Consider the following 23,873-nt stretch of genomic DNA (forward strand, 5'->3'; position numbering starts at 1 on the left):
CGAGCATCATTGGGAAGCTCCTTTGAGGAAAAATTTTGAATTAAAAAGATTTTTAACAGTGTAGCGTACTCGCAGAGGTGTTGTTTCTCTTTTGTTTGCACACTTTTTCTTCCGACATGTGAAAATGTAACACACAAATCCCTGGCTCAGGCTGAAAGAATTGGAATGACATATGATATGAACATATGAAAAAAGTGGGTGTGGTTAACAAAAAACAATCTGTTGCTAAGGAAATCCCAAAATTTACTTTTACCAATTGTTCTAAAAATGACACAGACCTGTTCGTCTCCCTCAGGAGACCAAAAAATATAATGGTCGCTATGGAGGTGAAACCAACGGATAAGCCGCCATTTTGAAAAGTTTTTTTTTTTTTTTTTTTGATCAGTCTGACATGCAGCTGGGATCAGGGAGGTGGGGTGGAAAAGGAGAGTGAGGGGCATGTAGGCGGGTCAAAAGGGGGTAGGCAAACAAGCTGTTCATGGATTTAATTATATTTGTGATGTATTCCAAAAAATCAATCCGCTTTTTATGGATATATTAGTTGCTATGATTTTTTTTTTTCTCTCCCTCTCTAAATACGTGTTAATTTAACCTTTTAACATCATACTCTTTGGCCAGATCCTTGAGGTCTTCCAACCAAAATCATTCCAAAAACTAGAGGAGATCTCTTCTTCCAAGTCATTTCTCCTCGTCTTTTGGAACTCGCTTCCATTGCCGTTGCGTCAGATCGACTCCGTTGAGTCTTTTAAATCCCAAGTCAAGACGTTTTTATTCAGCAGAGCTTTTAGTTTAGCTTTTAGTATGTCTTATTGTGTTTTACTGCGTTTTTGTTGTTTTATTATTGGTTTTTATTACTTCTGTGTTTTGATTCGATTTTTATGCTCGTGTTGTAAAGCAGTTTGTGATTCTTTCTGCGAAAAGTGCTATAGAAATAAAGATATTCTGTTCTATTGTAATTTTATTTATTTTATGCATTCATGCTAGGCTTTAAAAAGCAAAGTTTCTGTGATCGCTGTACTCAGTTTTACCATCATTTCAATAATAAATACAAATGAGGTGGTTTTTAATAGATTTGTTATTCAGATTGAATCCTAAACTCCATCATTCTTAAGAAAGTGAACGCGTCTGTTAAAGTTTCTTCTCGTTGCGTGTCTGTGGAGTTGGTGCTCTGCCTGTGGGTTTGTGTGAACTGAAAACCGTGAATCGTGGCGTGCTGGAGGTTTGATCTCTCTGCTGATTGTTTTCCTGCCACGGGCGCCCACGAGCGTCTCGTCAAAGGTCAGATGACATCCTGCGCTCTGTGTGCGTTTGCAGGCGCGGCGCTGGGGAGCCTGCTGCTCGTCTCCCTGTGTGTGGGAGCAGCCTCTGCGTTTGACAGCCGGCTGGACATCCACTGGGAGCTGTGGAAGAAGACGCACGGCAAGCACTACCCAAATGAAGTATGTGAACAAAGGGAAACGGCTGCATGTGGAAACTTGTTTTTCAACAGCTTCACATGCGAGGTTAGCAGGAGCCGGCTGGATTTTGACTTTGTGCGCTCTTCTTGCGTTTGTGTGCATGGAGGAGGAGGACGTGCACCGCAGGGATTTGTGGGAGAGGAACCTGATGCTGATTACCATGCACAACCTGGAGTTCTCCATGGGGCTCCACACCTATGATCTGAGCATGAACCACATGGGAGACTTGGTGAGACGGTTTCCTCGCTCATGGCCTATTGATTCACAAAAAACACTTTATTAATAGCTACAGTTTTAATCATTCTGGACGCTCTGTAGGAAAGAGTTTTTTTTACCATTTGGATTCCTATTGAGATACAATGAAGCTTAATCAAGTGGAGCCTGAAAGTTTGTGGCAACTAAAGAGGAACATTATTTTGGGAACAGAAACAGGAGGAAATAAAAAAAAATGTTTCAGTTTAGAGCTCAGAAAACTTCCTCTACTGCACTGAAAAAGATGTTTTCACCTTTAAACATAAAGTTTGTGGTCTCATTTCTGGACTGTGACAATAAAGTAGACAGAAACAAGAGATAATTGTAGACTGAGACGAGTAAAATGCTAATTCTTTAGTTTTTAGGAAACATTGTGGTTTGGCGTGAATATAGTCTCATCCGATTTGTGTGTGGAATTCTTGATTTGTAACTCGTACAATACATTTTGTGTGTAACTGGTAAGAAAATTCAGATGACCCAGCATTCTAGCAGCATTTAAACGCATCATTTACACACAAATCTTGGAGATGTGAAAAATATGAAATTATATTTGCTGCTAAAGTATTGTCCGTCTGTAAAAAACAAAGAAAAGTTGGTTAAAAAAAATGTTTTGTTCTTGTAGAAAAAATATGTCTGTCTCTAAGGGACAGATGGACTATTTTCTTTTTGTACAAAATCATTTTATAGACACACAAATGTCTTGCTACAAGTACAAAACCTTTTTGCAGACAGTACTTTAGCAACAAATCTGACTTCATATAAAAGGGTCTCAAATCAGATTTGTGTGTTCTTTTTAAATATTTGTATTTGCAGTTAGTTTTTAAGATGCTGCAATTTTGTGTAATTTGTATTTTTTTAATATAATTTGTAATTTTTGTATATGTGAATACACAATTGTGCACAATTGTGTAGTATGAGTCACAAATCAAGAATTGCGCACGCACAAATCGGATGAATCTATTTTCTCTCCATATTTTAGTCAAAATATGAACCAATGATACAAACTGTTGATTTGAAAATTAATTAAGAAAAATTTTAAATTGTTGTTTTACTAAATTCTGTTCAGTTTATAGTTGACAAATAGTGATATTTATGGGTTTTATTTATTCTAGCTTTAGTAAAAATGTAAGAAAATATAGAAGCAGTTTCCACAAGAACTTTTCCAACTAAAACCTGATTAAACTTTAGTTTTTATAAAACCACTCTAACAAGTCAAAGTTATTTTATTTACAGAATCATATTTTAGATGTATATAAATGCAGAAAAAAAGCTTAAAAACTGAAAAGTCTAGTTTTGTGTCGTTTTATTTGGCTGTTTGCTCATTCTGGTTAAAAGTGTAAAACCTTGGAAAGTTTTTTTTTCTTCCTTAAATCTGCAGTTTTAAATCAATTGAAGGACAGACCTACGATTCTAAATCAAAGGAAAAACCAAGCAGTTGGTGCTCGAACTTGTTACGTAATAAAAGGTTCAAGTTGTGTAAGAACTTGTTGAAATGTTCTTAACAAATGTTTTGTTTATTTCTTATCTGGGTCTCGAACGGCAGATTTCTAAAAATCCTAAAGTAAATCAAACTTGGTCACAGCTCAGATAAAATAAAGGTTTGTGTTTGAGTTTATCTGACTGACCTCAATAGCTCTACCCTTTGGTACCTCTGCTTATTTTATCTAAAGCAGTAAACCTGCGATGACATGTATGCAACTCGGATACAAAAGCAACAGCAGAGCATGCCTTATGATACCTGTTTGACCTCATTTCCCTTTTCAAAAGTAAAAAAAAAAAAAAAAGAGAAATTCAACCGCTTACATTCCTATTATTTCTCTCAGAACATTTTTTTATTCTGGCAAATGTGTGCTTTTTAATTTTACAAATTATTGCCTTTTTTTAAGTTATTGTTTTTCCAAGATGATTTCTTCTATAAAAAGCCGAAATTAAGGTAATCTAAGCTAAAAAGAAAATATTATCAACATAAAATATAGTTAATAGATGATGAATGATGGTTTGACAATAGACCTTTTTAGTTTTTAAAATAATTGCACGCACTTTTATGTAATCTAATTACAATCTTGATTAAATAAAAGGTGGTGAACTCTCATTTAAAATAGAAGCAGTTTTCACGATCTATTGAAAGAATAAATAAATAAAGACATAATGGAAGAAGTCATTTGTAAGTAAAAGGTGTCAATAAAAATTTGCTACATAAATGGATTAAACGGCTAAATTAGGCATTTACAATAAACTGTCACAGTTGGGATAATATCCATGTTACACTGTGTGACATTACAGAAAACCTCTTCTGTCCCCTAAAATACCTGACCATGCTGCTCTTCAAACCCTCACAGACACAAGCGGAGATCCTTCAGCAGTTTGCTTCGCTCCGTCCCCCCACCAACCTCAAGAGGGAGCCATATCTCTTTGTTGGAGCCTCAGGGTCCAACGTCCCAGATGAGTGGGACTGGAGGCAGCAGAACTGTGTCACCAGTGTCAAAATGCAGGTATAATTTGGTTTTTTTTTTTTCATCAATAATGTAAAAAATGTAAACTTCTTAAACTGCATCTCAAAGTCCTACTCCCCTAGCAACAAAAAAAATCTTTGTTTTAGAAAAATAACTTACTCTGGATTTGTAAAGAAGGTTTGATTTGGAAAACTACAATCTCTCCATCTGTTTCCTCCAGAGGAATCTTGCAAACGTGGAAAACAAATGTGTTTTGGAGGTTTTGGAGAGTTTTTTTATTTATTTATTTTTTTTATTGTATTTTTTTTTTTTAAATGAGTAAAAAGTTTTTAGTCATTTTTAATGTTTTTTTTAGAGGACATTTGAATTTGTTCATGTGATGCACTATATTTCTATTTGAAAATATTGGTATATTTCACCCTATAACAAACGGGAAATAATACATCTATTAAAACACTATTTCTAATCGCAAGAGTTAAATCATCTCAAAGTGTTTATGCTTTTTGTTTTATTTTTTTCCCAATACATGTATAATCATCTTGAAATATTTAATAGTAATCAAAGCTACATCAAAACTGGGATTAAAATTGAACAAACAAGATCAACAACAAATTATTTTTTAGAAAAATTAAAACAAATGTGTTAATATGGTAAATCTCCTTTTTTTATGTCTGAAGTAAAACTCATCTGGCCTTGCTTTGTTTTATTTTTGTTTTTGTAAAAGCATGTTTCAGTTTCATGTCTCAGAACATAACCGTCTGAACCTCCCAGTTCACACAAAGCAAAGAGCAAAACATATTTTTAGACATACAACATCTCAAACATCTAAAGATATTTAAATGTCCAGAAAAATGATTTTCTTTATAAACAGTATTTTGCTTTTAGAGACTTTGTTGAATTTTAATACTAAAAAAAAATAATCTTCTCATTCTAGCTATTATATTTATTTGTGTAACAGTAGGAGGAGATTTAGAGGAAGAATGTCTGAAGATCTTCCCTAATGGTTGACTCCTCCTTCCATCCAGGGCTCCTGCGGCTCCTGCTGGGCTTTCAGTGCTGTTGGCGCCTTGGAGGGCCAGTTGTGCAGGAAGATGGGAAAGCCGGTGGACCTCAGTCCCCAGAATCTTGTGGACTGTTCTTCAAAGTATGGTAACCATGGTTGCAACGGAGGCTTAATGCATCAAGCCTTCCAATACGTCATCGACAACCAGGGCATCGACTCTGACGCTGGTTACCCATATGTGGGATTGGTGAGTCCTTTGATGAACAACTCCTAAACACCAAACATCGACTTTCTGAAGGTTCTTATGAGACAAACCAATGAAATGAGGAAGAAGACGGGCATTAGAGCGCAGGTCTGTAATCTTTAGCGCTAAAAAAAGCTATTTAGGCAGTTTATTTATTAACCAAAACCCAGAGAGAGCTGTAAAGTCTGAAAAAATTCACATTATTTCCATTTTTTTCTTTTTGTTCCCATTAAATCATTAATGTAGCTTTTAGATATATTTACATTGGTTAAATAGTAGTTTTAGATTTTTCTTCATACAGTTAAACAACTTTAACCTGCTTTTGGAAGGAGAATATGGAAGTTCCTTTCAAAATAAAATACACACTGTGTCAAATAAAAAAAAAAAACAGGAACTAAACACGGGTGTGCAGCAGAAGATCAGAATATAACAATATAATTAAGTCTTTTACCATAATTTTACTCGGTTGTCTGAGATATTAAAATTCCAAACGTAAATTAAAAAAGTAAACTAAACAAATTTTAAAAATAAAAAGCCATATTCAATTTTTTTTTCAAAGCCAAAGAGCAAAATGGAGGGATAAAAGAGCTGCATTTGGCTCTGGAGCTCCATGTTTCAGACCCCTGCATCAGAGTTTATGAACTTCCTCACAAGTGACGCCACGCTAATGCAACGGTCACAAATGCAGCTGCCGCCACGCCACGGGGAGGCATGGGCAGAATCTTTAAGAGTCGTCGCCTGCTCTGAAAAACAATCAGCCGATTCACAGAGAAAAAGCGACTTTTTCTGTAAAGTTCCATTGTAAACGGGTGTAGTTATACAAATCTGAACACTTTTTAATATTTACTGGAAAGAAATAAATCGATTAACGTTCTCTATCCCCTTTGAAACTCAACTTGCACACTAAACTGCTAGACAAAGACAGTTTATTCACATTTAAAGGGGCCATATCATTTAAAAAAAAAAAAAATCAACTTTTTGAGATTTTAAGTGTATTATACTGTTCATTCCTCGCTATAAAAAACCCTAAAGTGGTACTGAGTAATCCTCTAAAAACTGCGCTCTCTACAGCAGCCCCTCCCATACCCACAATGCAACAATGCCATCTCCCAATCTGGACCCATGGTGCCCTGCCCATGTCATCAGCCCTCGCATATGTGACCGTAGTCTTAGTATTCCAGCTTTAACTTCCTAAACTTCATAGTTCGAAAAAACTAAACTTAATCGATCTTAAATATTCCTGCAGAATTTTTCTGTTTTTTTAAATGCAAAAATAAATGAATTTAAATTGAGAGCAGAGCAAGCGAATGCCTGTTTGACACTCCACTGGAAATGCGTGAGCTGCAACACAAAGTTACATGTGTTTCTTTAGGCAGTAAAGAACAACACCTTTTCCACTTGTCAGTGCTCTGCTGTTAATGTTTCTTTGGAGCAGAAGTAAATTTATTGGAGCAGACAAACATGTTTGTCCTCCAGGCTTCAGCTGGAGAAGAACAGCACTTTCTGCCCTGACCTTCTAGTTGTGGTTCAATCAAAAATAAGTAAAAACTGTCTGAATTGACAAATATTCCCACCAGTAACATGTAGAAAAGTTAGTAAAAAATAAATAAACTTTGAGGCCTTTTTGATAGTTTTCACAGACTATATTTTTTTTCTTTTGCATCTTTTTTTTAATGCTGTGATTTTGTATCGATTGCTCTAACCGTACTTTTCCTTCTACCTCCAGACACAAAATTGCCACTACAGGTCAGAGTACCGAGCAGCCAACTGCTCCCAGTACAAGTTTCTGCCTGAGGGAGACGAGAATGCTCTGAAGGAGGCGATTGCCACCATTGGACCCATTTCAGTGGCAATTGATGCTACCCGACCCAGATTTGCCTTCTACAGGAGTGGTAGGTTACACCACCAACACGTTTCCTGTTTGTTTTTCATTCAACTTCATGTTTCTGAGTCACTTTTATCACTTCTGTGACTGCAGGAGTTTACGATGATTCTTCCTGCTCCCAAGACGTGAACCACGGCGTGTTGGCTGTTGGCTACGGCACACTAAACGGACAAGACTATTGGCTGGTCAAGAACAGGTGAGACATGTTGGCTTCTCTCTCTATGATCAAGACTGTACCACTTCCTCCGTGCGTGTTCTCACTTGGTCCACTCTGGCTCTGGTAGAGTAATGAGAAGTGAAACTGGGAAGTCTGATCGAACACATCAGCAAAAAATGTCCAGTTTGTGTGTTCTGCTCAGATAAGTTCTGCTGACAAAAACATTTTCTGCTAGTTTTTGATTTTTTTTTTTTTCTCCCTTTGCTGGAACATAACAAATTGAGGGTCAGTGTGTCGCACAGATCTATTATAATGTACAGAAGTGTATATATTTGGAAACATTTAATTTATTCTCATGAAATAAACAAAAGATGCGTCACAAATTTTAATTATACTTGTCTTTCTTTTTTTTGTGAAAAAAAAAATCTCTAATACTCCAATATCCAACACATTAGTATAATTACCAAGGAAATACTTCATGATAACTTGATCTTGTCAGGTTTAGAATTAAATGAGATTATCATGATTATTCATACTGATTTTTTTAATTTATTCATTCATTCTTTTTTTTCAGCAGTTAAAAATCACTCCGATACACATTAAAAAAGAAAAAAATAGTTATACTTGTATGGGAACAAGACATACTTTAAACAAAATTTAAAAAAAATCATGAGTCCTGACACACTTTCTGTTATTTGAAAATGTTTAAATTGGAGATTTGAAAGTTAAAAGAAGATGAACCAAAGTAACAGATTTACTTTACTGAGTTAAATTATTATTTATGTTAAAGTTGTGAATTTAAATGTGTCATAAAGCTGTTTTTGTGCTTCATCTGAAATTTTACTTTTTTTTAACTTACTTGCACTGCAAAAACGTAATCTTAAGAAAGTAAAAGAAAAATTATTGTATTTTCTGTTTTGCATTAACAAATGAATTTTATCAATGTTTTTTTAATGATAAAATAATCTCAGTTTAAAAAAAAATATGCTTAAAATAAGAATTATGTTTTTAAATCTCATTGGCAGAATTTTTTATTCTTATTCAGAGAAATATTTATAATTTTAAGAACTGTTGACTTATTTCTAGAGGAGCAGTGTGTATTTTATCTGAGTAACATTGACCCACTTTCTTTTTTATATTTTAATTTTTTTTTTTTTTTTTTTCTCGTCTTTAGCTGGGGAACCTCCTTCGGAGACCAGGGCTACATTCGGATGGCGCGCAACAAGAATGACCAGTGTGGCATCGCTCAATACGGCTGTTACCCCATCATGTGATTGTTTTTTGTTTGTTTTTAAGGGAAAATTCTCCTGTTTTATGAATAGTTTGTCTTTTAGACTACATTTTACTACACATTTTCAATACTAATGTTTGACACCATCAGATTTGGTGCTCCTCCTGTTCTCACACAAACTATATTTTCAACAACTTCTAAATAAGTTTTCTGTGAGTACGAGTGTGCCTCTAGGTTTGAATTCATAATAAAAGGGAAGTCTTTAGGAACTTGTTCATGTTGATGTATGGTATATTTTCTTATCAGTGTACCAGTAAGTCCAGCCTTTTGTAGGCTAATTACCTTTTTAATCAGATTGTGGACAGAGTGAATGGAAAATCCGGTTTGTGGGTTTATCCTGCCATAAAAACTGTCTGAAAGGATCCCATTGACTCTTAAGGAAATTGACCTGTTGATCAATTCAGCGTTTACATGTTAGGACGGACGGAAGGGCCAAATCAATACCCATCTCTCTGGTAAACATCCTGTCCACATGCTAATGTGGTAGCACACTGTATGCTACAGCTGCTCAAAGGTAAAGGATTTTTTACTGTTTTTATTTTTGGAATGATTTATTCTCAATGAAACATCTGCATATTAACAAAATACTTTTAAAATATAAATCTACAGTATATTTAGCTTGCTAAGTATAAAAAGTGAATTTTGTCTGAAATGAATGGTGCAAAAATTGAAAACCATGTTTTTAATGTTTTAAAAAATAAAATTTGTTTTCTTTTATGGTGTGGCACTCTTCATAAAGGGTTGGATTTGGGGGTAACACCATCAAATAAGCTCAGAGTGGTTGAAACAACACCAGTGGGTTGACCCCTCCCTCAGTGGAAGGCTGGTGTGTGTGGCAGCTTAATGACATGAAAGCGTTACAAAATAAGCAACAAATGAACTCAAATTTGGGAAATTTTGATTTTTTTTTTTTTTGGCAATCTTACAAGGAAGCGGATGTAAAAACAGGCTTTTTACTGGATTTTCTTTTTATAATATTTTAACAAAAGGTGACGGTGCTGGTAGGTCCATGGAGGTTTGCATCATGTATAGTACACTACTGCTAATGCTTGGTGGGAAAGCAAACTGTTACAGTATAGTTAATGAATTTCAATGTCACCTTTATAAAAGAAAAAAAGTTTAAGGTCCAGGTAAGCTATATAGCACAAAGAAGCTATATTTGGCTGGCACAGTTATATTTAGGGTTCCAGGCACTGAATCATTGTTCAAACTTCCCATAGAAATCTATTTTTTATTTTATTTTTTTTCTTCAATAAACAAAACCTTAACATTATTGTTGTTTTGAATCATTTAACAACAAATCCAGAAAATAGTTTTTCTACTGCACTTTGTTCTGTTCAAAGCTGGTGTGAAAAGCTGCTTTTCGCCGCTTCACAATCCGCTGGAATCAAGTTAATAATATAAACAGTTGAAGAGTTAAAAGAATGTCAACACTGGAGTTGAAGCTAATTTGTTTTTTCAGTACTTCAATGAATGGAACTTAAATTCCCCCTGCCCCACTACAAAAACACACTTGCTAGTTTTACTTTGAAAAAAGGAAGCTTCACTGACACTTTATTTTGAAGAGCTGTTTACTTCCGGTGATAGTATTGCCGCACATTTAGCTTATTTTTAGTCTATAAACTTAAAATCCAACGTTATTCTGCATGAGGATATAAAACATTAGACCCATTCTCTTCTAATAAATTGTGAATAAAATCCAGATGATGAAGATTTCGAGGGCAGTGAGGAATGCACGTGTGCTCGTGCACGGCTGCTGTGAAATGCAAGTTTTATCTGTCTTCTTCTATGGTTGAGGAAGGGCTACGCCATCTCCAAAACTTTCTGATGGAATCCAAATGACTTTGTAGCTAGTAGTTACCATAATTTTTTGAAATGTCAAAAAAATAAATGATGTTTGACTATCAAATTAGCAGTTATTTTCTTATTTTCTTGCTTTAAATCACCCAAATTAGCTCATTTTTCTGATGGCGACTTGACGTGTGTTCAAGAAACCACAAAGAATCTTGACCTTTAAAGCTCAAAGATTCTCTTCTCAAACTCTTCCAACAAGGTCAGAATAAAGTAGACAGTGCACACTGGTGGGTTACAAATGAGTCATTTTTATTTTTTAGTGCAACATCACAACAAACAATTTTCACATGAGGTATTCAAAGGGATTTTCTTTAGTTGTTGATACAAAATGCCCCACCATGATTGATGTTTAAAGTGTTGTGTACCTTTTTATTTTTTTTTAAAGCCTTTGGTTGGTTAGCCACATTCATTGGTATGTCTAACACATTTGGACAAGAATGGCACGGTAAAGCACGGTGGGTCGAGTCCAAGCTGAGAAAACTCAAACTCAGTCAAACATTTGCCTCAGCTCGTCCCCCTTTAAAGCTTTCTGTGTGGATTTCTTAAATTCCTACTTACAACAGTGGGATCAAACAGTATTTCAACTACACTAAACATCTGGAAATAACAGGGATGGTAGGGGATGGCTTACAAATGTGGAAAAATAGCTTTTGTCTCCTCTGACCTTTATCATATCAGGATGAATTCTTGGGCTTTTTTTCTGCAAGTTAGGGAATTCTTGCTTTTTGCAAAATAAGGAGCAGGCAACGTTGATTACAGCAAGATCCTCCTTGCTTGGATTGTCACCTCCTATGTTTTTTTTTGGTCTTGAGAATGATTTCTATATACAGAACATGAATCAATGGGACTCGAACGTGCTGAAGTAAAGCTTTGGCTGGACGGAAGCCTTGTTTGGCTCCGGGTACGGATTGTTTCCAGCACATTTGGTTTGGAGCAAAAGGCATGAAGAAAAGACGGATGTACAGACAAGATAGATAGATAAACAGACACCCTGACAGGACGGATTCTTTGGTTAAGGAATATCTTTGCCACACGACATCTCACACAGTTGAGGTAGATGGGTAAAGTCTTCATGTTCACACTGGGAGAACGCAGGGATAGACATAGAGACACTGGGAGAACAGGGACAAGAGACTTCCATTTGTAGACAATGCCCAATGTCAGTTTCTCAGTTCCAGCTCAACACAACCGTGTTTTATGTAACATAAATAATCAGCACGCGGAATCCCACTGGTGCTTGTTTGAATCCTCTGAGTGCTACGGTAGATCTGACAGTGAACTGCTAAAACTACCTAGAATACATGATGATTCAGCAGTTACCCATCACTCCATCTTTGGTTGTTTTATTTATTTATTTTTTCATTTGAACATTAAAAAAAAATTTTTTTTGGTCTTTTTTAGCTTTTATTCTGAAAGAATACATCCGCTTTCAGTTGAGCATTTCACTCAGCTGCCAGTCGAGTCACTAGGGGGTGCCGCAGGCTAAAAATGGCTACGCGGATCACCTGCAGCTCCCAAATGTAGTCACTTGTCCTCCTGCTTTCCTAAGCTGGAGCTGTCCTGCTTGACACGGAGCAGAAGGTGGCTCCAAACAAAAAGTCTCCATTTTAGGCCCCCAGTCGGAGAGACAAAGGGAAGCCTGAAAGGTGTCACCTCGGCTTTGATACAATGAGCAGGGGTCGACAAAACAGCCTCCCAGCTCTTTTATTTTTAATTTTTTCACCCCTCTACAGACTCAACTGCTCACCCCTGCCACCGCCCCCCCTTTGCTCTCAGCATGCTTACAATTGTTACTCATTAAAGTTTAATTCAGCTCCGTGCCCCACAACTCCTCAAACAACAACCCCCTCTTCCACCTCTACACATACACACTTCACCACCATCCTCATCCTGGATGATGCACCCTCCTCTCTGATCTCCCCCCTTTTGAATGCCCCCTGAAGCCCACAGGTCTGGCCAACAGCAGACCCCAGACCAGATACCCAGAAAGGAGATGGGATAAAAAAAAGTCTCGCCTTTTGAAGTCAGAGAAAAAGTCGATGGCCCCTTTCATGACCGCTCATCTTTCAAGTCCATGTTGTAAAGGGGGCTATAGGCATACGCCCCCACCCGACGCTAAAGACGGAAAAAAGAGAACATTTTTAGCCAGAAACTGAAACCGTGTTTCCCTCACTTCACCTCGGCAGCACTTAAATTTGGGCCGAGAAGCAGAAGCTCTAGATTTACAATCCTCTTCTATAAAAAAAAGAAACCTTTGTGCTATGCAAACTGCTCGGAAAACCTTCAACAAACAAATGATCCATGAAACTTTTGTAGCTTAAGAAGCAATTGAGAATAAAACCAAATCTGAGCATCAAGAGGCACAATACCAAAGATTAAAGGTCTCAACGAAACCAGAACCGATTCCTAAGACCAGATGGAAATAATCAACCCTAAAAAAACAGGATTGATCCCTCCAAACTACACACAAAGCTGCAGAGGCGGACCATTAGAAGCATCTTGGAACTGAGACAACTGGCAGAAGAGCTTGGCATGTGGACAATGGTCACACTGAGGCGGACGTAGACAGAGGTGTCTGCACTGCACTGGGGAGGAGGGAGATGGTGATCACGACCATGCATTTGTAGCCAAGCAGACACAGTACGCATGTTGGCGTGCGACCTTCACAGACTCGCCCTCGACGTGGGAGGGTCCCCCGAACGGGGTTACGCGCTCTGCTGGGCGGCATCAGTCTGAACAAAACTTTACAAGCAACTCGTGAAACAATGGGATGCCACATCATAATTATTGTCATTATTATTCATAGTATTAATAATAATTAATATATATTATCACAACATTCAAACAAGCTTAGGCCTTGGCATTAAGAGCTGACAGCAGAGACATTTGCAGGAATTCCCCCTTATTCTACGAAAAAACAACCAAAATGAAAACCAAAAACAAAGAGGCCAGGCCTTTAAGATAGAGATACGCAACAACACGGGTTGGATCGGGACGGATCAGGTTCAGGGATTCAGGCCGTACATTCAGGGAGGCAATGTTAATCTTTGGTATTACGATGGGATTCTACAGCTAAAAGTCCCCATCAGAAAAAAGTCTTCAGTTTCACACAGACATACAGAGCATTATTAAATAAATACTTACAGTATATAGATAGCATAAATAAATTACCAAATAAATAGGGAGGGTAGAAAACGAAAAATAGGAAAACAATAAATACAGAAATAAATAGGATGATCAGATCAACAATTGCATTTGAAACATTCTGTGGTTGATTGAAGTGTTGGCTAAAAGGAGGCGTGTTAAAGCCGTTCCTTTGTGGACCAAAAAAATGACCTTGTACGTCAGCAGGGCTAAAACAAACTGCCCCGCGCTTACAACACGTTTCTATAAATAGAGCGATGTGCTTGAAATCTGTACAAAAAGGGCAGAAAGAATCACATTCCTCCATTTTCTAGACATCTGTAAAAAAAGCCTTCAGAATGGAGCAGAGGTGTGTACAGTTACTTTGGAAATGACTCGGAAAAAAATACTATGTAACTCTACACCGTCAGGCGAACCTCTTCCCCAAAGGTTTCTCCCAAATTTCTTTGTATTTCTTTACGCTTGATTTTGAGTCCAAAAAAAAAGAAAAATGGCTGTCGAGCTTTTATTTTTTGAAGCTCCGTCAGAGTCTTAAAGCTAATCGGTTGCACCAACAAGTCCGGTTCTGCGTCCCACTTGTGGTTATTGATTCTGTCCTGGCGTATGTCGAGATGCACTGCAGCTCCCCCCACCCTTGAAACCTCTTGATTCATTCAAGGCGGGGGCCATTTTGGGAAACAAACAGAAATGCTCCTGTGGACGGTAAATGATTGACAGCTGGGATTCGCAGACGCTACAGGACCCTCCTGATTATTCCGGGCTCCAAACTTGGAGCAGCGCCATCCTGGGAACCATCACCATGGAAACACGAAAAGAACAAAAAAGTGTTTTTTAAAATAAAAAAAAAAAAGGCTTTTCCTCTTCTTCTGTTTTGATTCTTGAGGAGAAAAAAACGAAATCATACTAATATGGAGGAAATGTCTTTGGATGATGAACACTTTTTTGGTTAAAAGTTATACGATGGAGCTCTCCAAATGTGAGCAAATGGCATCTCTTGATTCTTCACACTTGGAGAGATGACATAAATCTGAAGGAACATTAAAATATGGGTCCTCCTGATTTGTTAAACCCTCATTAGCTCTACTCTAAACACTTAAAATAGCACAATGAGATGGCGTTTATGTGAAGGTGTGACTCCTTCTCTGAGTCAGATCATCTTTGCACCATCGACTATACAAGCAGGACCTCTTATCCCGCATTTGTCTCACCCTAGGCATCGCTCTGCTTTGTTTCAAGCAGGCAATCAACTTTGGTTTAGAAAATGCTTCATCTTCTTCTTCTTGATAAAATCATCTACGCCAGCTTGTTCCGTCACTCCTTCTGTAACGAGGAGGACATTTGTTACGGCTGATCTCTGCCTAGACCAGTCTATGTGCCTCCTTGCTCCCTCAGCGCCCTCCCCAACGCGCCACCCGACATCACGCAGTGCTGCAGGACACTGCAGAGGAGGAGGCGCTGGAGCCCGAAGAACCCGTGGAGGACGGGCGGCCCTCGTCGGCCCACTTGTTGAGGTTGCGTCGACGGGCGTTCATGAAGAAGTTGCTGACGGTGGAGAGCTCCAGGCCGAGCTGCTGGGAGATGGTGACCTGCAGCTCCTTGGTGGGGCGGTGGTTCTCCCTGAAGATGGCCATGAGCGTGCGGCGCTGCAGGTCCGTGAAGACCAGCCTGGTGCGCTTTGGGCCCTGGTTGCGCTCCATCTTGCTCTGCTCCTGCTCCTTGCGCTTGCAGGCTGCAGACACACCGGGAGAAGATAGATTAGAGAGAGGAGAAGGGAAACAGGTTCGCTAACAGACTGGCTGCCTAACTAGGACAAATGGATTAAGAAGGGGAAAGTGGATTTGTTAAAAGAAAACAGATTGGCTAAGCAACTTTGATTAGTTGAAAGAGATGAATCAGCAACTCGTTTCATTCTGCAGCAGGAAAATCAAGATGTTCAGCTGTTCACACGGTGCTTCAAGAGAGAAGCTTGGAGGCTTTTTTTCTGTTCCCATCATCCTCTTTAATTGTTTTAGGTGAAGAATTCATTGACTCTGCTTTCAAAAAGATAGGAATAACGTCTCATTTTGTAAATAAGTAGCCACAAAACATCTGAGGATTTGGTTCCTCTATTATCTAAAGCAGTCAAATTTATAGCTTTATTTTTGAGGAGGGAATAGTTTTTATTTTTAGTTGAATAACGCTGCACAAAAGCACTAAGAAAAGGTTTTTAAATGCAAACTTTTTCTTGTGAGAGCCACAAAACTGTTTTCTTCTCTGATGTGGGGCGGGGTCGGTTGGTAGGCTAACACAAAAAGTGTAACAATCATATCGTGTGCCTAAACATAAACATTTATGGTTTTCCAAAAAATAATTTCTGTAATCTTCACATATATAGTACTAAAACATTTAAAAATTAAACCAATAAATAGTCTATCCTCACAGTTCAGACTGCAGAAGGGTGGAATAAAAAGTAACCTTTTATGTTGGTCTCAATTGGCCAGATTGAGGAAAAAAAATAGTAGATAGTGTTTTGGGGGGCGGGGCCAAATGTGAAGTAGGGCCAGATCCGGCCCGCGGGCCATAGTTTGGGGACCCATTCCCCTAGAGCACTATCACTGGGTGATTTTCACACGAGCAAAAATATTTACTTGATTTTCAATATGTTGCATTTTGTCATGGGTCCTTGGGTAAAGTCTCTCATGTCTCAGGAATGGACGGACCAAAGGCTAAGGCCCAATCTGAATTCTTCCCTTCTCCCTTCCCCTTCATTAAGCCCTCCAATAGGAGAGTTATGAAAAAATAGGTGTCTCATATTTCGGACACCACTTTCATTCGATGACGTCATCAATAATCACCGGTCCGCTAGCGTTAGCGTGGAGCTTGAATATACAGAACAACAGCGGTTTTATAACTTTTAAAACCTCACGCTACAACAAAAAGTCATTAGAGCGCATCCGCGTGAAGAAAAGCGCTTCTCAGCGCGACGCGGTTTACCCTCACGACGAACACACTTGGACTTAAACTGCCCCTTCAAATGGAGGGGAAGGGAGAAGGGAAGAATTCGGATTGGGCCCAAGTCTCCGGTTTTAGTATTGTTATTTTTTAGGAATTTTTTCTTCTCAAATTCCTATTTTTTTAGTTACTTTCATGCATGCTTTTAGGATATTCTTGTGTTTTTATTTTCTATTTTGTTACATAAATAAAAGAAAACAAATTCATTTATTATCATATTTGTGACAAATATTTTTATATTATATGGTGTAAAAATTAGTGATTGTGTAGCTTTTTATTGCAAAAGTTTTCCAGGGTTAAAAAAATCTGTTTTCAAATTGACTTTTTGTTGCTTTCTTTTTCTAATTTACAGCAAACAATAATTTAGTACAGTTTATGCGGCTATATACAAGTTTCAAGCAAATAATGAAGCAAACACTTAGAGGTTAATGAAAGAAATGTGCAGTAAATTATAAAAACGACGATCAGAGGATGGCCCTTACTACCCTTCTTTGGCATTCATATTTCTCTGAGTCTTTGGTCCACAGAGGATATAAAGGTTCATCGTTTCTTCCTCCAGTGTTTAATGTTGTTGATGTTTTATTTCGTGGTGACAGAGATCAAATTACTCTTTTTTTATTTTTATTTTAAATCATCTTCGCAAACATCAATCACAAAATAAAAAAAAACTCAAGGTCTGGGTTAAACACCACTGTAGCCAAGGCAGCCTGCCCAATTATATAATCAATATTTGCTCATGAAAAAGTCTGATATCTAAAAATAAATAAATAAATGGGAGGAGGAAGAGAAAAAAAAGCCAGTTTGGTTCAAGCAACAAAGAGGGAGAAGTGTGTGGGCTGAGCCGCGCTCCATTTTGAGTTTTGAATCGCGGCTGTTTCTCTGCATATCCATCGCTGAACCCTTCACCTCCAACACGCTGTAATTCTGTATTTACAGGAAACACAACACCAACCTCTGCCTTTGTGTACCAAGCCAACTCCCCCCCTCACCACCACATCACCCCCCCAATCCATCCATCTCCCTCCACTTCCTCTCCTTCCCTTTTACCGTAGCAGACACTTCAACATCATTAGTTTCTCATAAAAGTCATTTACATGTGGCGGCAGCCGGTGAGTAATAATCACTTTAGGTGGAACTAATTTATTTTCTATTTAGGGAGGGTTACGTCAGGGAAACACGCCGAGTCTGCACTGCTCCTGGTGTTCAGAAGCCTTAAGTGGACTAAAACATATTTGTGGGGAGTCGTGCAATTACCTAAATGCACACTTTTAAAAGGTTTCAATCAGCACTGCGCGGCTGTCAGCCGGCTGTTTTGCTGATGGTATCAGATTAGTTTTAAAGTGTAAGCACATAACCCGGCAGGGCGTGCACGACACACACACAAATGCACCCACTGCCTTCCTCCTGCACACCTTTTATTGACATTTTTATTTTGAAATCAATTTGTCATAATTGGATTCAGCATTTCAGAAAATAATAATTTTGGAGGGAATTTTCGGGTTTCCAGGTATATTTTCCTTCAAAATATGATCAAATATGAGAAATCCGAAATGATTTAAATTCATGCGAAGCCCCTCCCAGTACACATGTTCATGCAATAAAGCAGCGATGCTGCCTGTGCTCTCCCCGCTGCCCTCTCTCTCACGTTTAATTGATTGCCTTACAGCTTCTTATTGAGAAACATCTCAGGGCTGCTGTTGCTGTTTACTGTATGACCGCCTCTTCACTCCTCAAGCTCACAGCAGCAAATTTCATTAGCAGAGTGCTTAAGTGTGACCTTACTGCAGCCTTTCCCATTTTCCACACGAGTGCCGTCACAACAGCAGCAGCACCAGACGCCACGCTGGGAGCTGTGCGACAGCGGCTCACCTGCAGGCCTCAAACATGAGTAAAAGTGATCCATCTTTAGTGCTAAGACATGAGATTTAAAATGTTATGATCAAACGGATGAAGATTTTAACTGAATTTATTAGAATTTAGCTTTAAAAATTTGCATTTTGGGGGTGAACCTATTGCATGCTCAGCTGGTGTAATTCTGAAAGGCGTAACATGACAGTGGCGTCCGGCGTGCTTGTATCGTGGATTTACGGCGGGTTGGAGGAGTCGCCCGCCGCTCTCCTCCGCCTCCATCCCATCCCAGCTCTCCCTCACTGACGATCATAACGCCGAGCATTAAGTAAATGCTTCCTTATGCTGTAATCATGTGTAAAAGGCTCACAATTACCATGCTATAAATCCCCGGTACTGGGGCTACTCTTTGAGACATAAATATTCCCCTGTAGGCTTCTTATGATCGTGGGAACAGCCCCCTAATCATGATGTATGCCCCTGTCTCGTGTTGCTGAAACGTGATCGAAAGCCCTTTCCCTACCCCCCGGCATATGAAACTACAGCCTGAACACCCCCACATCTTCCCTCCCTCCCTCCCTGTCCTTTGCTTGCCCCCCCCCACATCCACCCCCCCTGCTGATTTCTTGGGCCAGGGGCTGATAGAAATTATTGATTAAATCTGTGCAGCTCAGACTCCTCGACCCACAGAGGCTGGTTAACCCCTTCAGCGCTGGAGTATGTGGAGGGGGGGGCTGCAAAAGTCCGATTAAAACAACAACATCAGCCCAACAATCGCCTTCCTGATATGCAAACGGGTCAGCTTTGACCTCCCAGGCCGCCTTTCAGCCCCGAATGTACGCAGCAAGAGACGGACAAGGCTTTGTGGCTTTCATCATGGTGGGGGGGGGGGTTACAGCCAGCCGCATTGACCTTTCTTTTCCATTCAGACCTTTAGTCAAGGGCTTCGGCCATCATCTTTAAAGTTATAGTCTCTGATCCCTCCCCACTCCACCTTAAGTGTTGGGGCTGTGTGGTCTTTATCCTGCTCTTCTTCTCCTCCAACTAAATCCTGATTGCCTCCTCCACAGCCTCAGGTCCAGCTTGAGATGCATCTCTTAGTAATCCATACACAGCGCTCGCTGCAGATGAATCTGAGGGATCACCTCGCGGGTGTCTCCGCTGACAGACAGTTATTTAAAAGACAAAATGGCAGCAACTGCATTCCATAATGACTCCGCTTTGGCGGCAGCTCTGCAGCACAGACACGGTTATGGAAATCGCAGGGCGGATTCTTAAGGGCTTTCTGTGTATTTAAGCGAGTGCCGCATTAAGGAGGATCATCTTAAAACTTGAGGCGTGAAGCAGAGAGCTGTCTTCAGACTGGAGCACGGGGGCAGCGCCGCATTCTAATTCTAGTCTCGATTTGCCGATGCGGCCAAGGTGTGTGTGGGCAAAGCTCTTTCCCATGGAAATCAATAGCGGCTTGTAATTAAACAAAAGGGGGCTGGCCGGGGGAGAGGGAAAAAAAATCACAACAACCCCCTTCGGAAAGTAGGTTATGTAGAAAAGTGCCGAGCTGTCCAAATTGCGGCTTTGCCAACTACTAAGTATGCAATTTCAGATTGTGTGGGAGCAGAGGAGCATTGTCAAACATTAGCCCACTTCTCGGTGTAAGCTTTAATTTTTTATGAGTTTGATTGATTGGCCACTCCAGCCGTTAAAATAATGTTTGCAAAGATGCTAAATAAAGCAGATTAACCGGTTTGATCATGAAGACAAAGCTGCATACAAAGGCTGAAGATGAGATCAATCAGGGAGCATTTTAGGCAGAACAAACCCTGAGATAATTCCGGGATTTGCTTGTGATTGCCGTGACGTTTTGCTGAATGGAGGATGTACACATGTGCTCTCAGAGTTGAACAATCAAAGATCAATAATTGTGAAGGGATTGCAAGAGTGCACAATCATTACCTATGAACCCTATTGTGCTGTTGGGCTTAATCAGTCGAGCTGCTGACAGAGAGCGAGAAGCGGTGATCAAGTGGGCAGGCTCTCACACACGTACAGCTCACAGACCCCCGCAGCGTCCAACCCTCACGCACACACTCGTCTATGCTCATCTCATATTACTGTGTTCACTTGGATTTCTCTCTGTGTATCAGATGGGCCCCGGGTCCCCGCGGGGGGACAACACTGTAACACGGCACTGTACAGCGTGCTGTCATGTCTTCAATCCACATCCCCAAAGAATATTAAATGTCAAGCAGCAGATTACAATGTGCCTTTCAAAACAAAAATCTTTACTCTCTGTGAACAAAAACAATCAATTGCAGCAAATTATTATAAAAAATAGGACAATTTTGCCCTAAAAGTGCCTAAGAAAGCATCAAATATCTTATACTTTTACATTCTTTTGTGGGATTTTTCGAAAAACGAGGTGAAATCCACCCACTTTCCAAACCTGTACGGAGCTGCTGCTGCCAGATGAACATTTGTATTTAGCCTCGCAGTAATTGCCCCGGTGACGACGTTGATAAAAGACGCCTGGCAACAGCTCAAGCCTCATTTGCATCAGGTATCTTGCCAACTCAACTAGAGATGGACAGTGAGCAGATATAAATCACCTCTCACAATAATCAATCGCTTCAGAGTGGCATATCTGCGCAAATTATTTCGTGAGCTCAGAAGCGATTAAATTGCCAAACGCTGCTCTTCATGGTTCATTTAAGAAGAGGGCAAATGTCTGTGGCTTTTTTTTTTTTTTTGCTACTGTACAAATCAATAGGTGCTGTTTGGGAGCAAAGTAAACAAAGGAGGAGAGCATATGGCCCTTTCTTGCTCAAATTGGCCTCAATGTGCTGCTGAGTTCTTATTATCAATAGCTGATGAGGCTACAAACAAACCAGAGGTGCACTTGCAGTGCGAGCAGGAGAGGACAGTATGATGCTTGTTCTTTTCCTGGTGTATCAGCCTGAGCTGCATACTGATCGCACAAGAGGAGACTTTTTATGAAGAAGAAGAAGAAGAAAAAGAAGGGGAGTTGTGTGGTGTGTGAGGGTAAAAGCATGTGTGAGGCAAACACTGAGCAGATCTTACCCTCCAGCCGGAGCGAGGCCATCCTTTGAAACTCTGGCTCCTGCAGCCAGCGGGACATCCTCTTGAAGGTCTCGCGGCCAGACTTGAGCTTGCCCCAGGGCTTGGGGTTCCTCAGGAGGTCAGACAGGGTGCCCTGTGACCTACACAGAACCCTCTCTGCAAAGATGGCCTGGGGGATGCTGTACCTCTTCAGCTCAGTGATGATCCTCTGGGCCACGTCCCTGGTGTTGATCTCCTCTCCACCGCTGCCCCCGCCGCCCTGGGAGCCCGCCAGCATGCCCTCGCCGGGCGAGGAGGCGGCGGACGACGACGAGTGCAGGTGATCGCCCATCTTGGAGGCTTGCTGGCTTGGGTGGTGGTGGGGCTGGTAGTGCTGGGCGTAGATGTGAGGGTGGTGGCTGGGGGTGTGCTGGTGAGCCTCCATCTTGTTCAGCTGATGGCCCACGGACACGTCGCCTCCCCCGAGGCCTGGGGGGGACATCTCCCTGGCAAAATCCGATGTCCGGCAGAAGAGGCTTCCTCCGTGGACGTCGTAGCCAGTGTGTAGCATTTGACCTCCATTCCCATTGGGACTGTTGCCCAGACTGCCGTAACCGTGCATGGGGGGGCTCAGGCCTGAGCCGGCAGAGGGGGGCGAGAGGGTTTGGGACATGGCCACCTCCTTCCCGTAGGGGTTGTAGAAGTTGGTGCCGAGGCCTCGCTCCTCACGCATGAGGGTGAAGCTCCCAATGACGTTGCTGACCGGGAGGCAGGGGTGGTGGTGATGGTGGTGGTGGTGGAACTTGTCATCGAAGGGCTGCAGGGGGGTCAGGGTGGTGTAGGTGCTGCTGGAGCTGGACGGGGAGTCGCCGCTGTAGCCCAGCGCAGACATGGAGTGGTCAAAGCTGGTCGGACGAGGATCCAGTTCCAGAGACATGGAGGACCCCCCCAGGGAGGGCCTGGGGAAGGCGGCCGAGAGGTCCCGGGAGTGCAGCATGGCCCTGCCGTCCTGGCTGTGGGCCAGATCAGCGTGGCTGTGCAGGGACATCTCCCCTAGACCCCCATCCATCTTCAAATTCAACAAATAAAAAGCCTATTTCCTGCCTTATTGTGCTCTTCTCTTGTTAATGTTGTTGAACAGCCAGACCAACAGTCTGGAAGGTCTCTTGTTACACCAGACTATGGATTTATTGATTTGTGAATTAATTGATTTCCGGGCTTATGGGGTGTCTAATTAATTATCTGATAACGTTAAGTAGTGTTTTCAAAGTCCCTCAAACTCCCCAAAAGGCAGTTTGCAGCGGCATGGCGCCCCGTGGCCGGCTTTTTCCTCCTTTCTTTTTGGATTCTCACTTGTGCATCTGCACGCCGCGTGCGTCTTTGGTGCTCAGCTGTGGTCCACGGCGCTTTAATTCCTGCGTGAGACCAGACAGACGTCGGTTACTCGTTCAAACTTTCTGCGGCTGCATAAAAAAGGAAAACCGATTCATCCATTTGCGCATCCTAACAAAAAACACACAGTTTGCGCACAAATTTATTGTAAACAACAACAATGAAAGAAGCCACCCCACCCCCCTTTCGCTGCACACTTGACACGGTCTGTGATCATAAAAAATGATTTTCCTTTTGTGTGTGTTTTTTACGTTTTTACGCAAAGTTACAGAAATTACGCACCAAATTATTCGGGCTTTTCTGATCCACGAGACTAATAAAACCACGCTTGATTCCACGTTTGGGTTTCAAACAGATTCTGGATCCTACCTTTTATTATCCGCGTCTCAAAGCGCGTCCGCGGCTGTCGTGCGTTCTGAGCATCTCTCCGTCTGAGCAGCCCTGCAGATTCAGCCAACCGCTCCGCTGCGCCCCGGGGTGCAGCCTTCACCGAAGCCAGAGCGCAAAACAGCATCCAACTCTGCCTCTCCTTTACCTCCCTTTTGGTTTTTATTTTTGCGTTATTTCAATTCAAGGGTCTTTGTTTCCTTCCACGAAAAAAGAAAAAAATCTCCGGGTTTCTCCTCGTGTTTTCCGCTCCGCACTAGCAGCGCTCCTCTTTTTCTTTCATTATCTCGTGAGATTTTCCTCCTCCTCCTCCTCTTCCCTCTGCCTGCCACTTCATCGATCTCACCACCAACTCTTTCCCCTTCTCCTCCTCCTCCTCTCTCTCTCTCTCTCTCTGCTCACAGTGCGTCACGGCCTTAAAAATCTGACAGATGTGCGATGAAATTCCTACTCCAATT

At 40.7% G+C, this 23,873-nt stretch overlaps 2 protein-coding genes across 2 annotated transcripts in view; one reads left to right on the forward strand and one right to left on the reverse strand.

Annotated features, from left to right (window-relative positions):
- ctss2.1 (cathepsin S, ortholog2, tandem duplicate 1) overlaps window positions 1–9,134 on the forward strand; it is a 10,959-nt gene extending 1,825 nt beyond the window's left edge. Inside the window, exons 2-8 of the mRNA XM_024258561.2 lie at window positions 1,315–1,439; window positions 1,564–1,686; window positions 4,049–4,201; window positions 5,188–5,412; window positions 7,136–7,301; window positions 7,388–7,490; window positions 8,626–9,134. Coding sequence (XP_024114329.1) covers window positions 1,315–1,439; window positions 1,564–1,686; window positions 4,049–4,201; window positions 5,188–5,412; window positions 7,136–7,301; window positions 7,388–7,490; window positions 8,626–8,725 — 995 coding nt within the window. The 3' untranslated portion in view covers window positions 8,726–9,134. The remainder of the gene's footprint in view (window positions 1–1,314; window positions 1,440–1,563; window positions 1,687–4,048; window positions 4,202–5,187; window positions 5,413–7,135; window positions 7,302–7,387; window positions 7,491–8,625) is intronic.
- Window positions 9,135–10,824: 1,690 nt separating this feature from the next.
- onecutl (one cut domain, family member, like) lies at window positions 10,825–23,825 on the reverse strand. The gene is made up of 3 exons (XM_024258634.2): window positions 23,398–23,825; window positions 21,658–23,051; window positions 10,825–15,469 (listed from the first exon to the last, which is right to left on the reverse strand). Exons 2-3 carry the CDS (start codon window positions 22,703–22,705, stop codon window positions 15,159–15,161), a joined length of 1,359 nt encoding a protein of 452 aa, XP_024114402.1. The 5' UTR covers window positions 22,706–23,051; window positions 23,398–23,825; the 3' UTR covers window positions 10,825–15,158.
- Between the last annotated feature and the right edge of the window lie 48 nt (window positions 23,826–23,873).

The sequence above is a fragment of the Oryzias melastigma genome, linkage group LG16, assembly GCF_002922805.2.
Source record: "Oryzias melastigma strain HK-1 linkage group LG16, ASM292280v2, whole genome shotgun sequence".
Lineage (NCBI taxonomy): Eukaryota > Metazoa > Chordata > Actinopteri > Beloniformes > Adrianichthyidae > Oryzias > Oryzias melastigma.

What these genes read in the sequence shown, in the direction of transcription:
- onecutl (XM_024258634.2), bottom strand. Translation starts at nt 22,705, where the DNA reads ATGGATGGGGGTCTAGGGGAGATGTCCCTGCACAGCCACGCTGATCTG. An exon ending in GGCCTCGCTCCGGCTGGAGG is followed by an intron (nt 15,470 to 21,657) that starts GTAAGATCTGCT and finishes GTGTGTCTGCAG; the next exon opens with CCTGCAAGCGCAAGGAGCAG.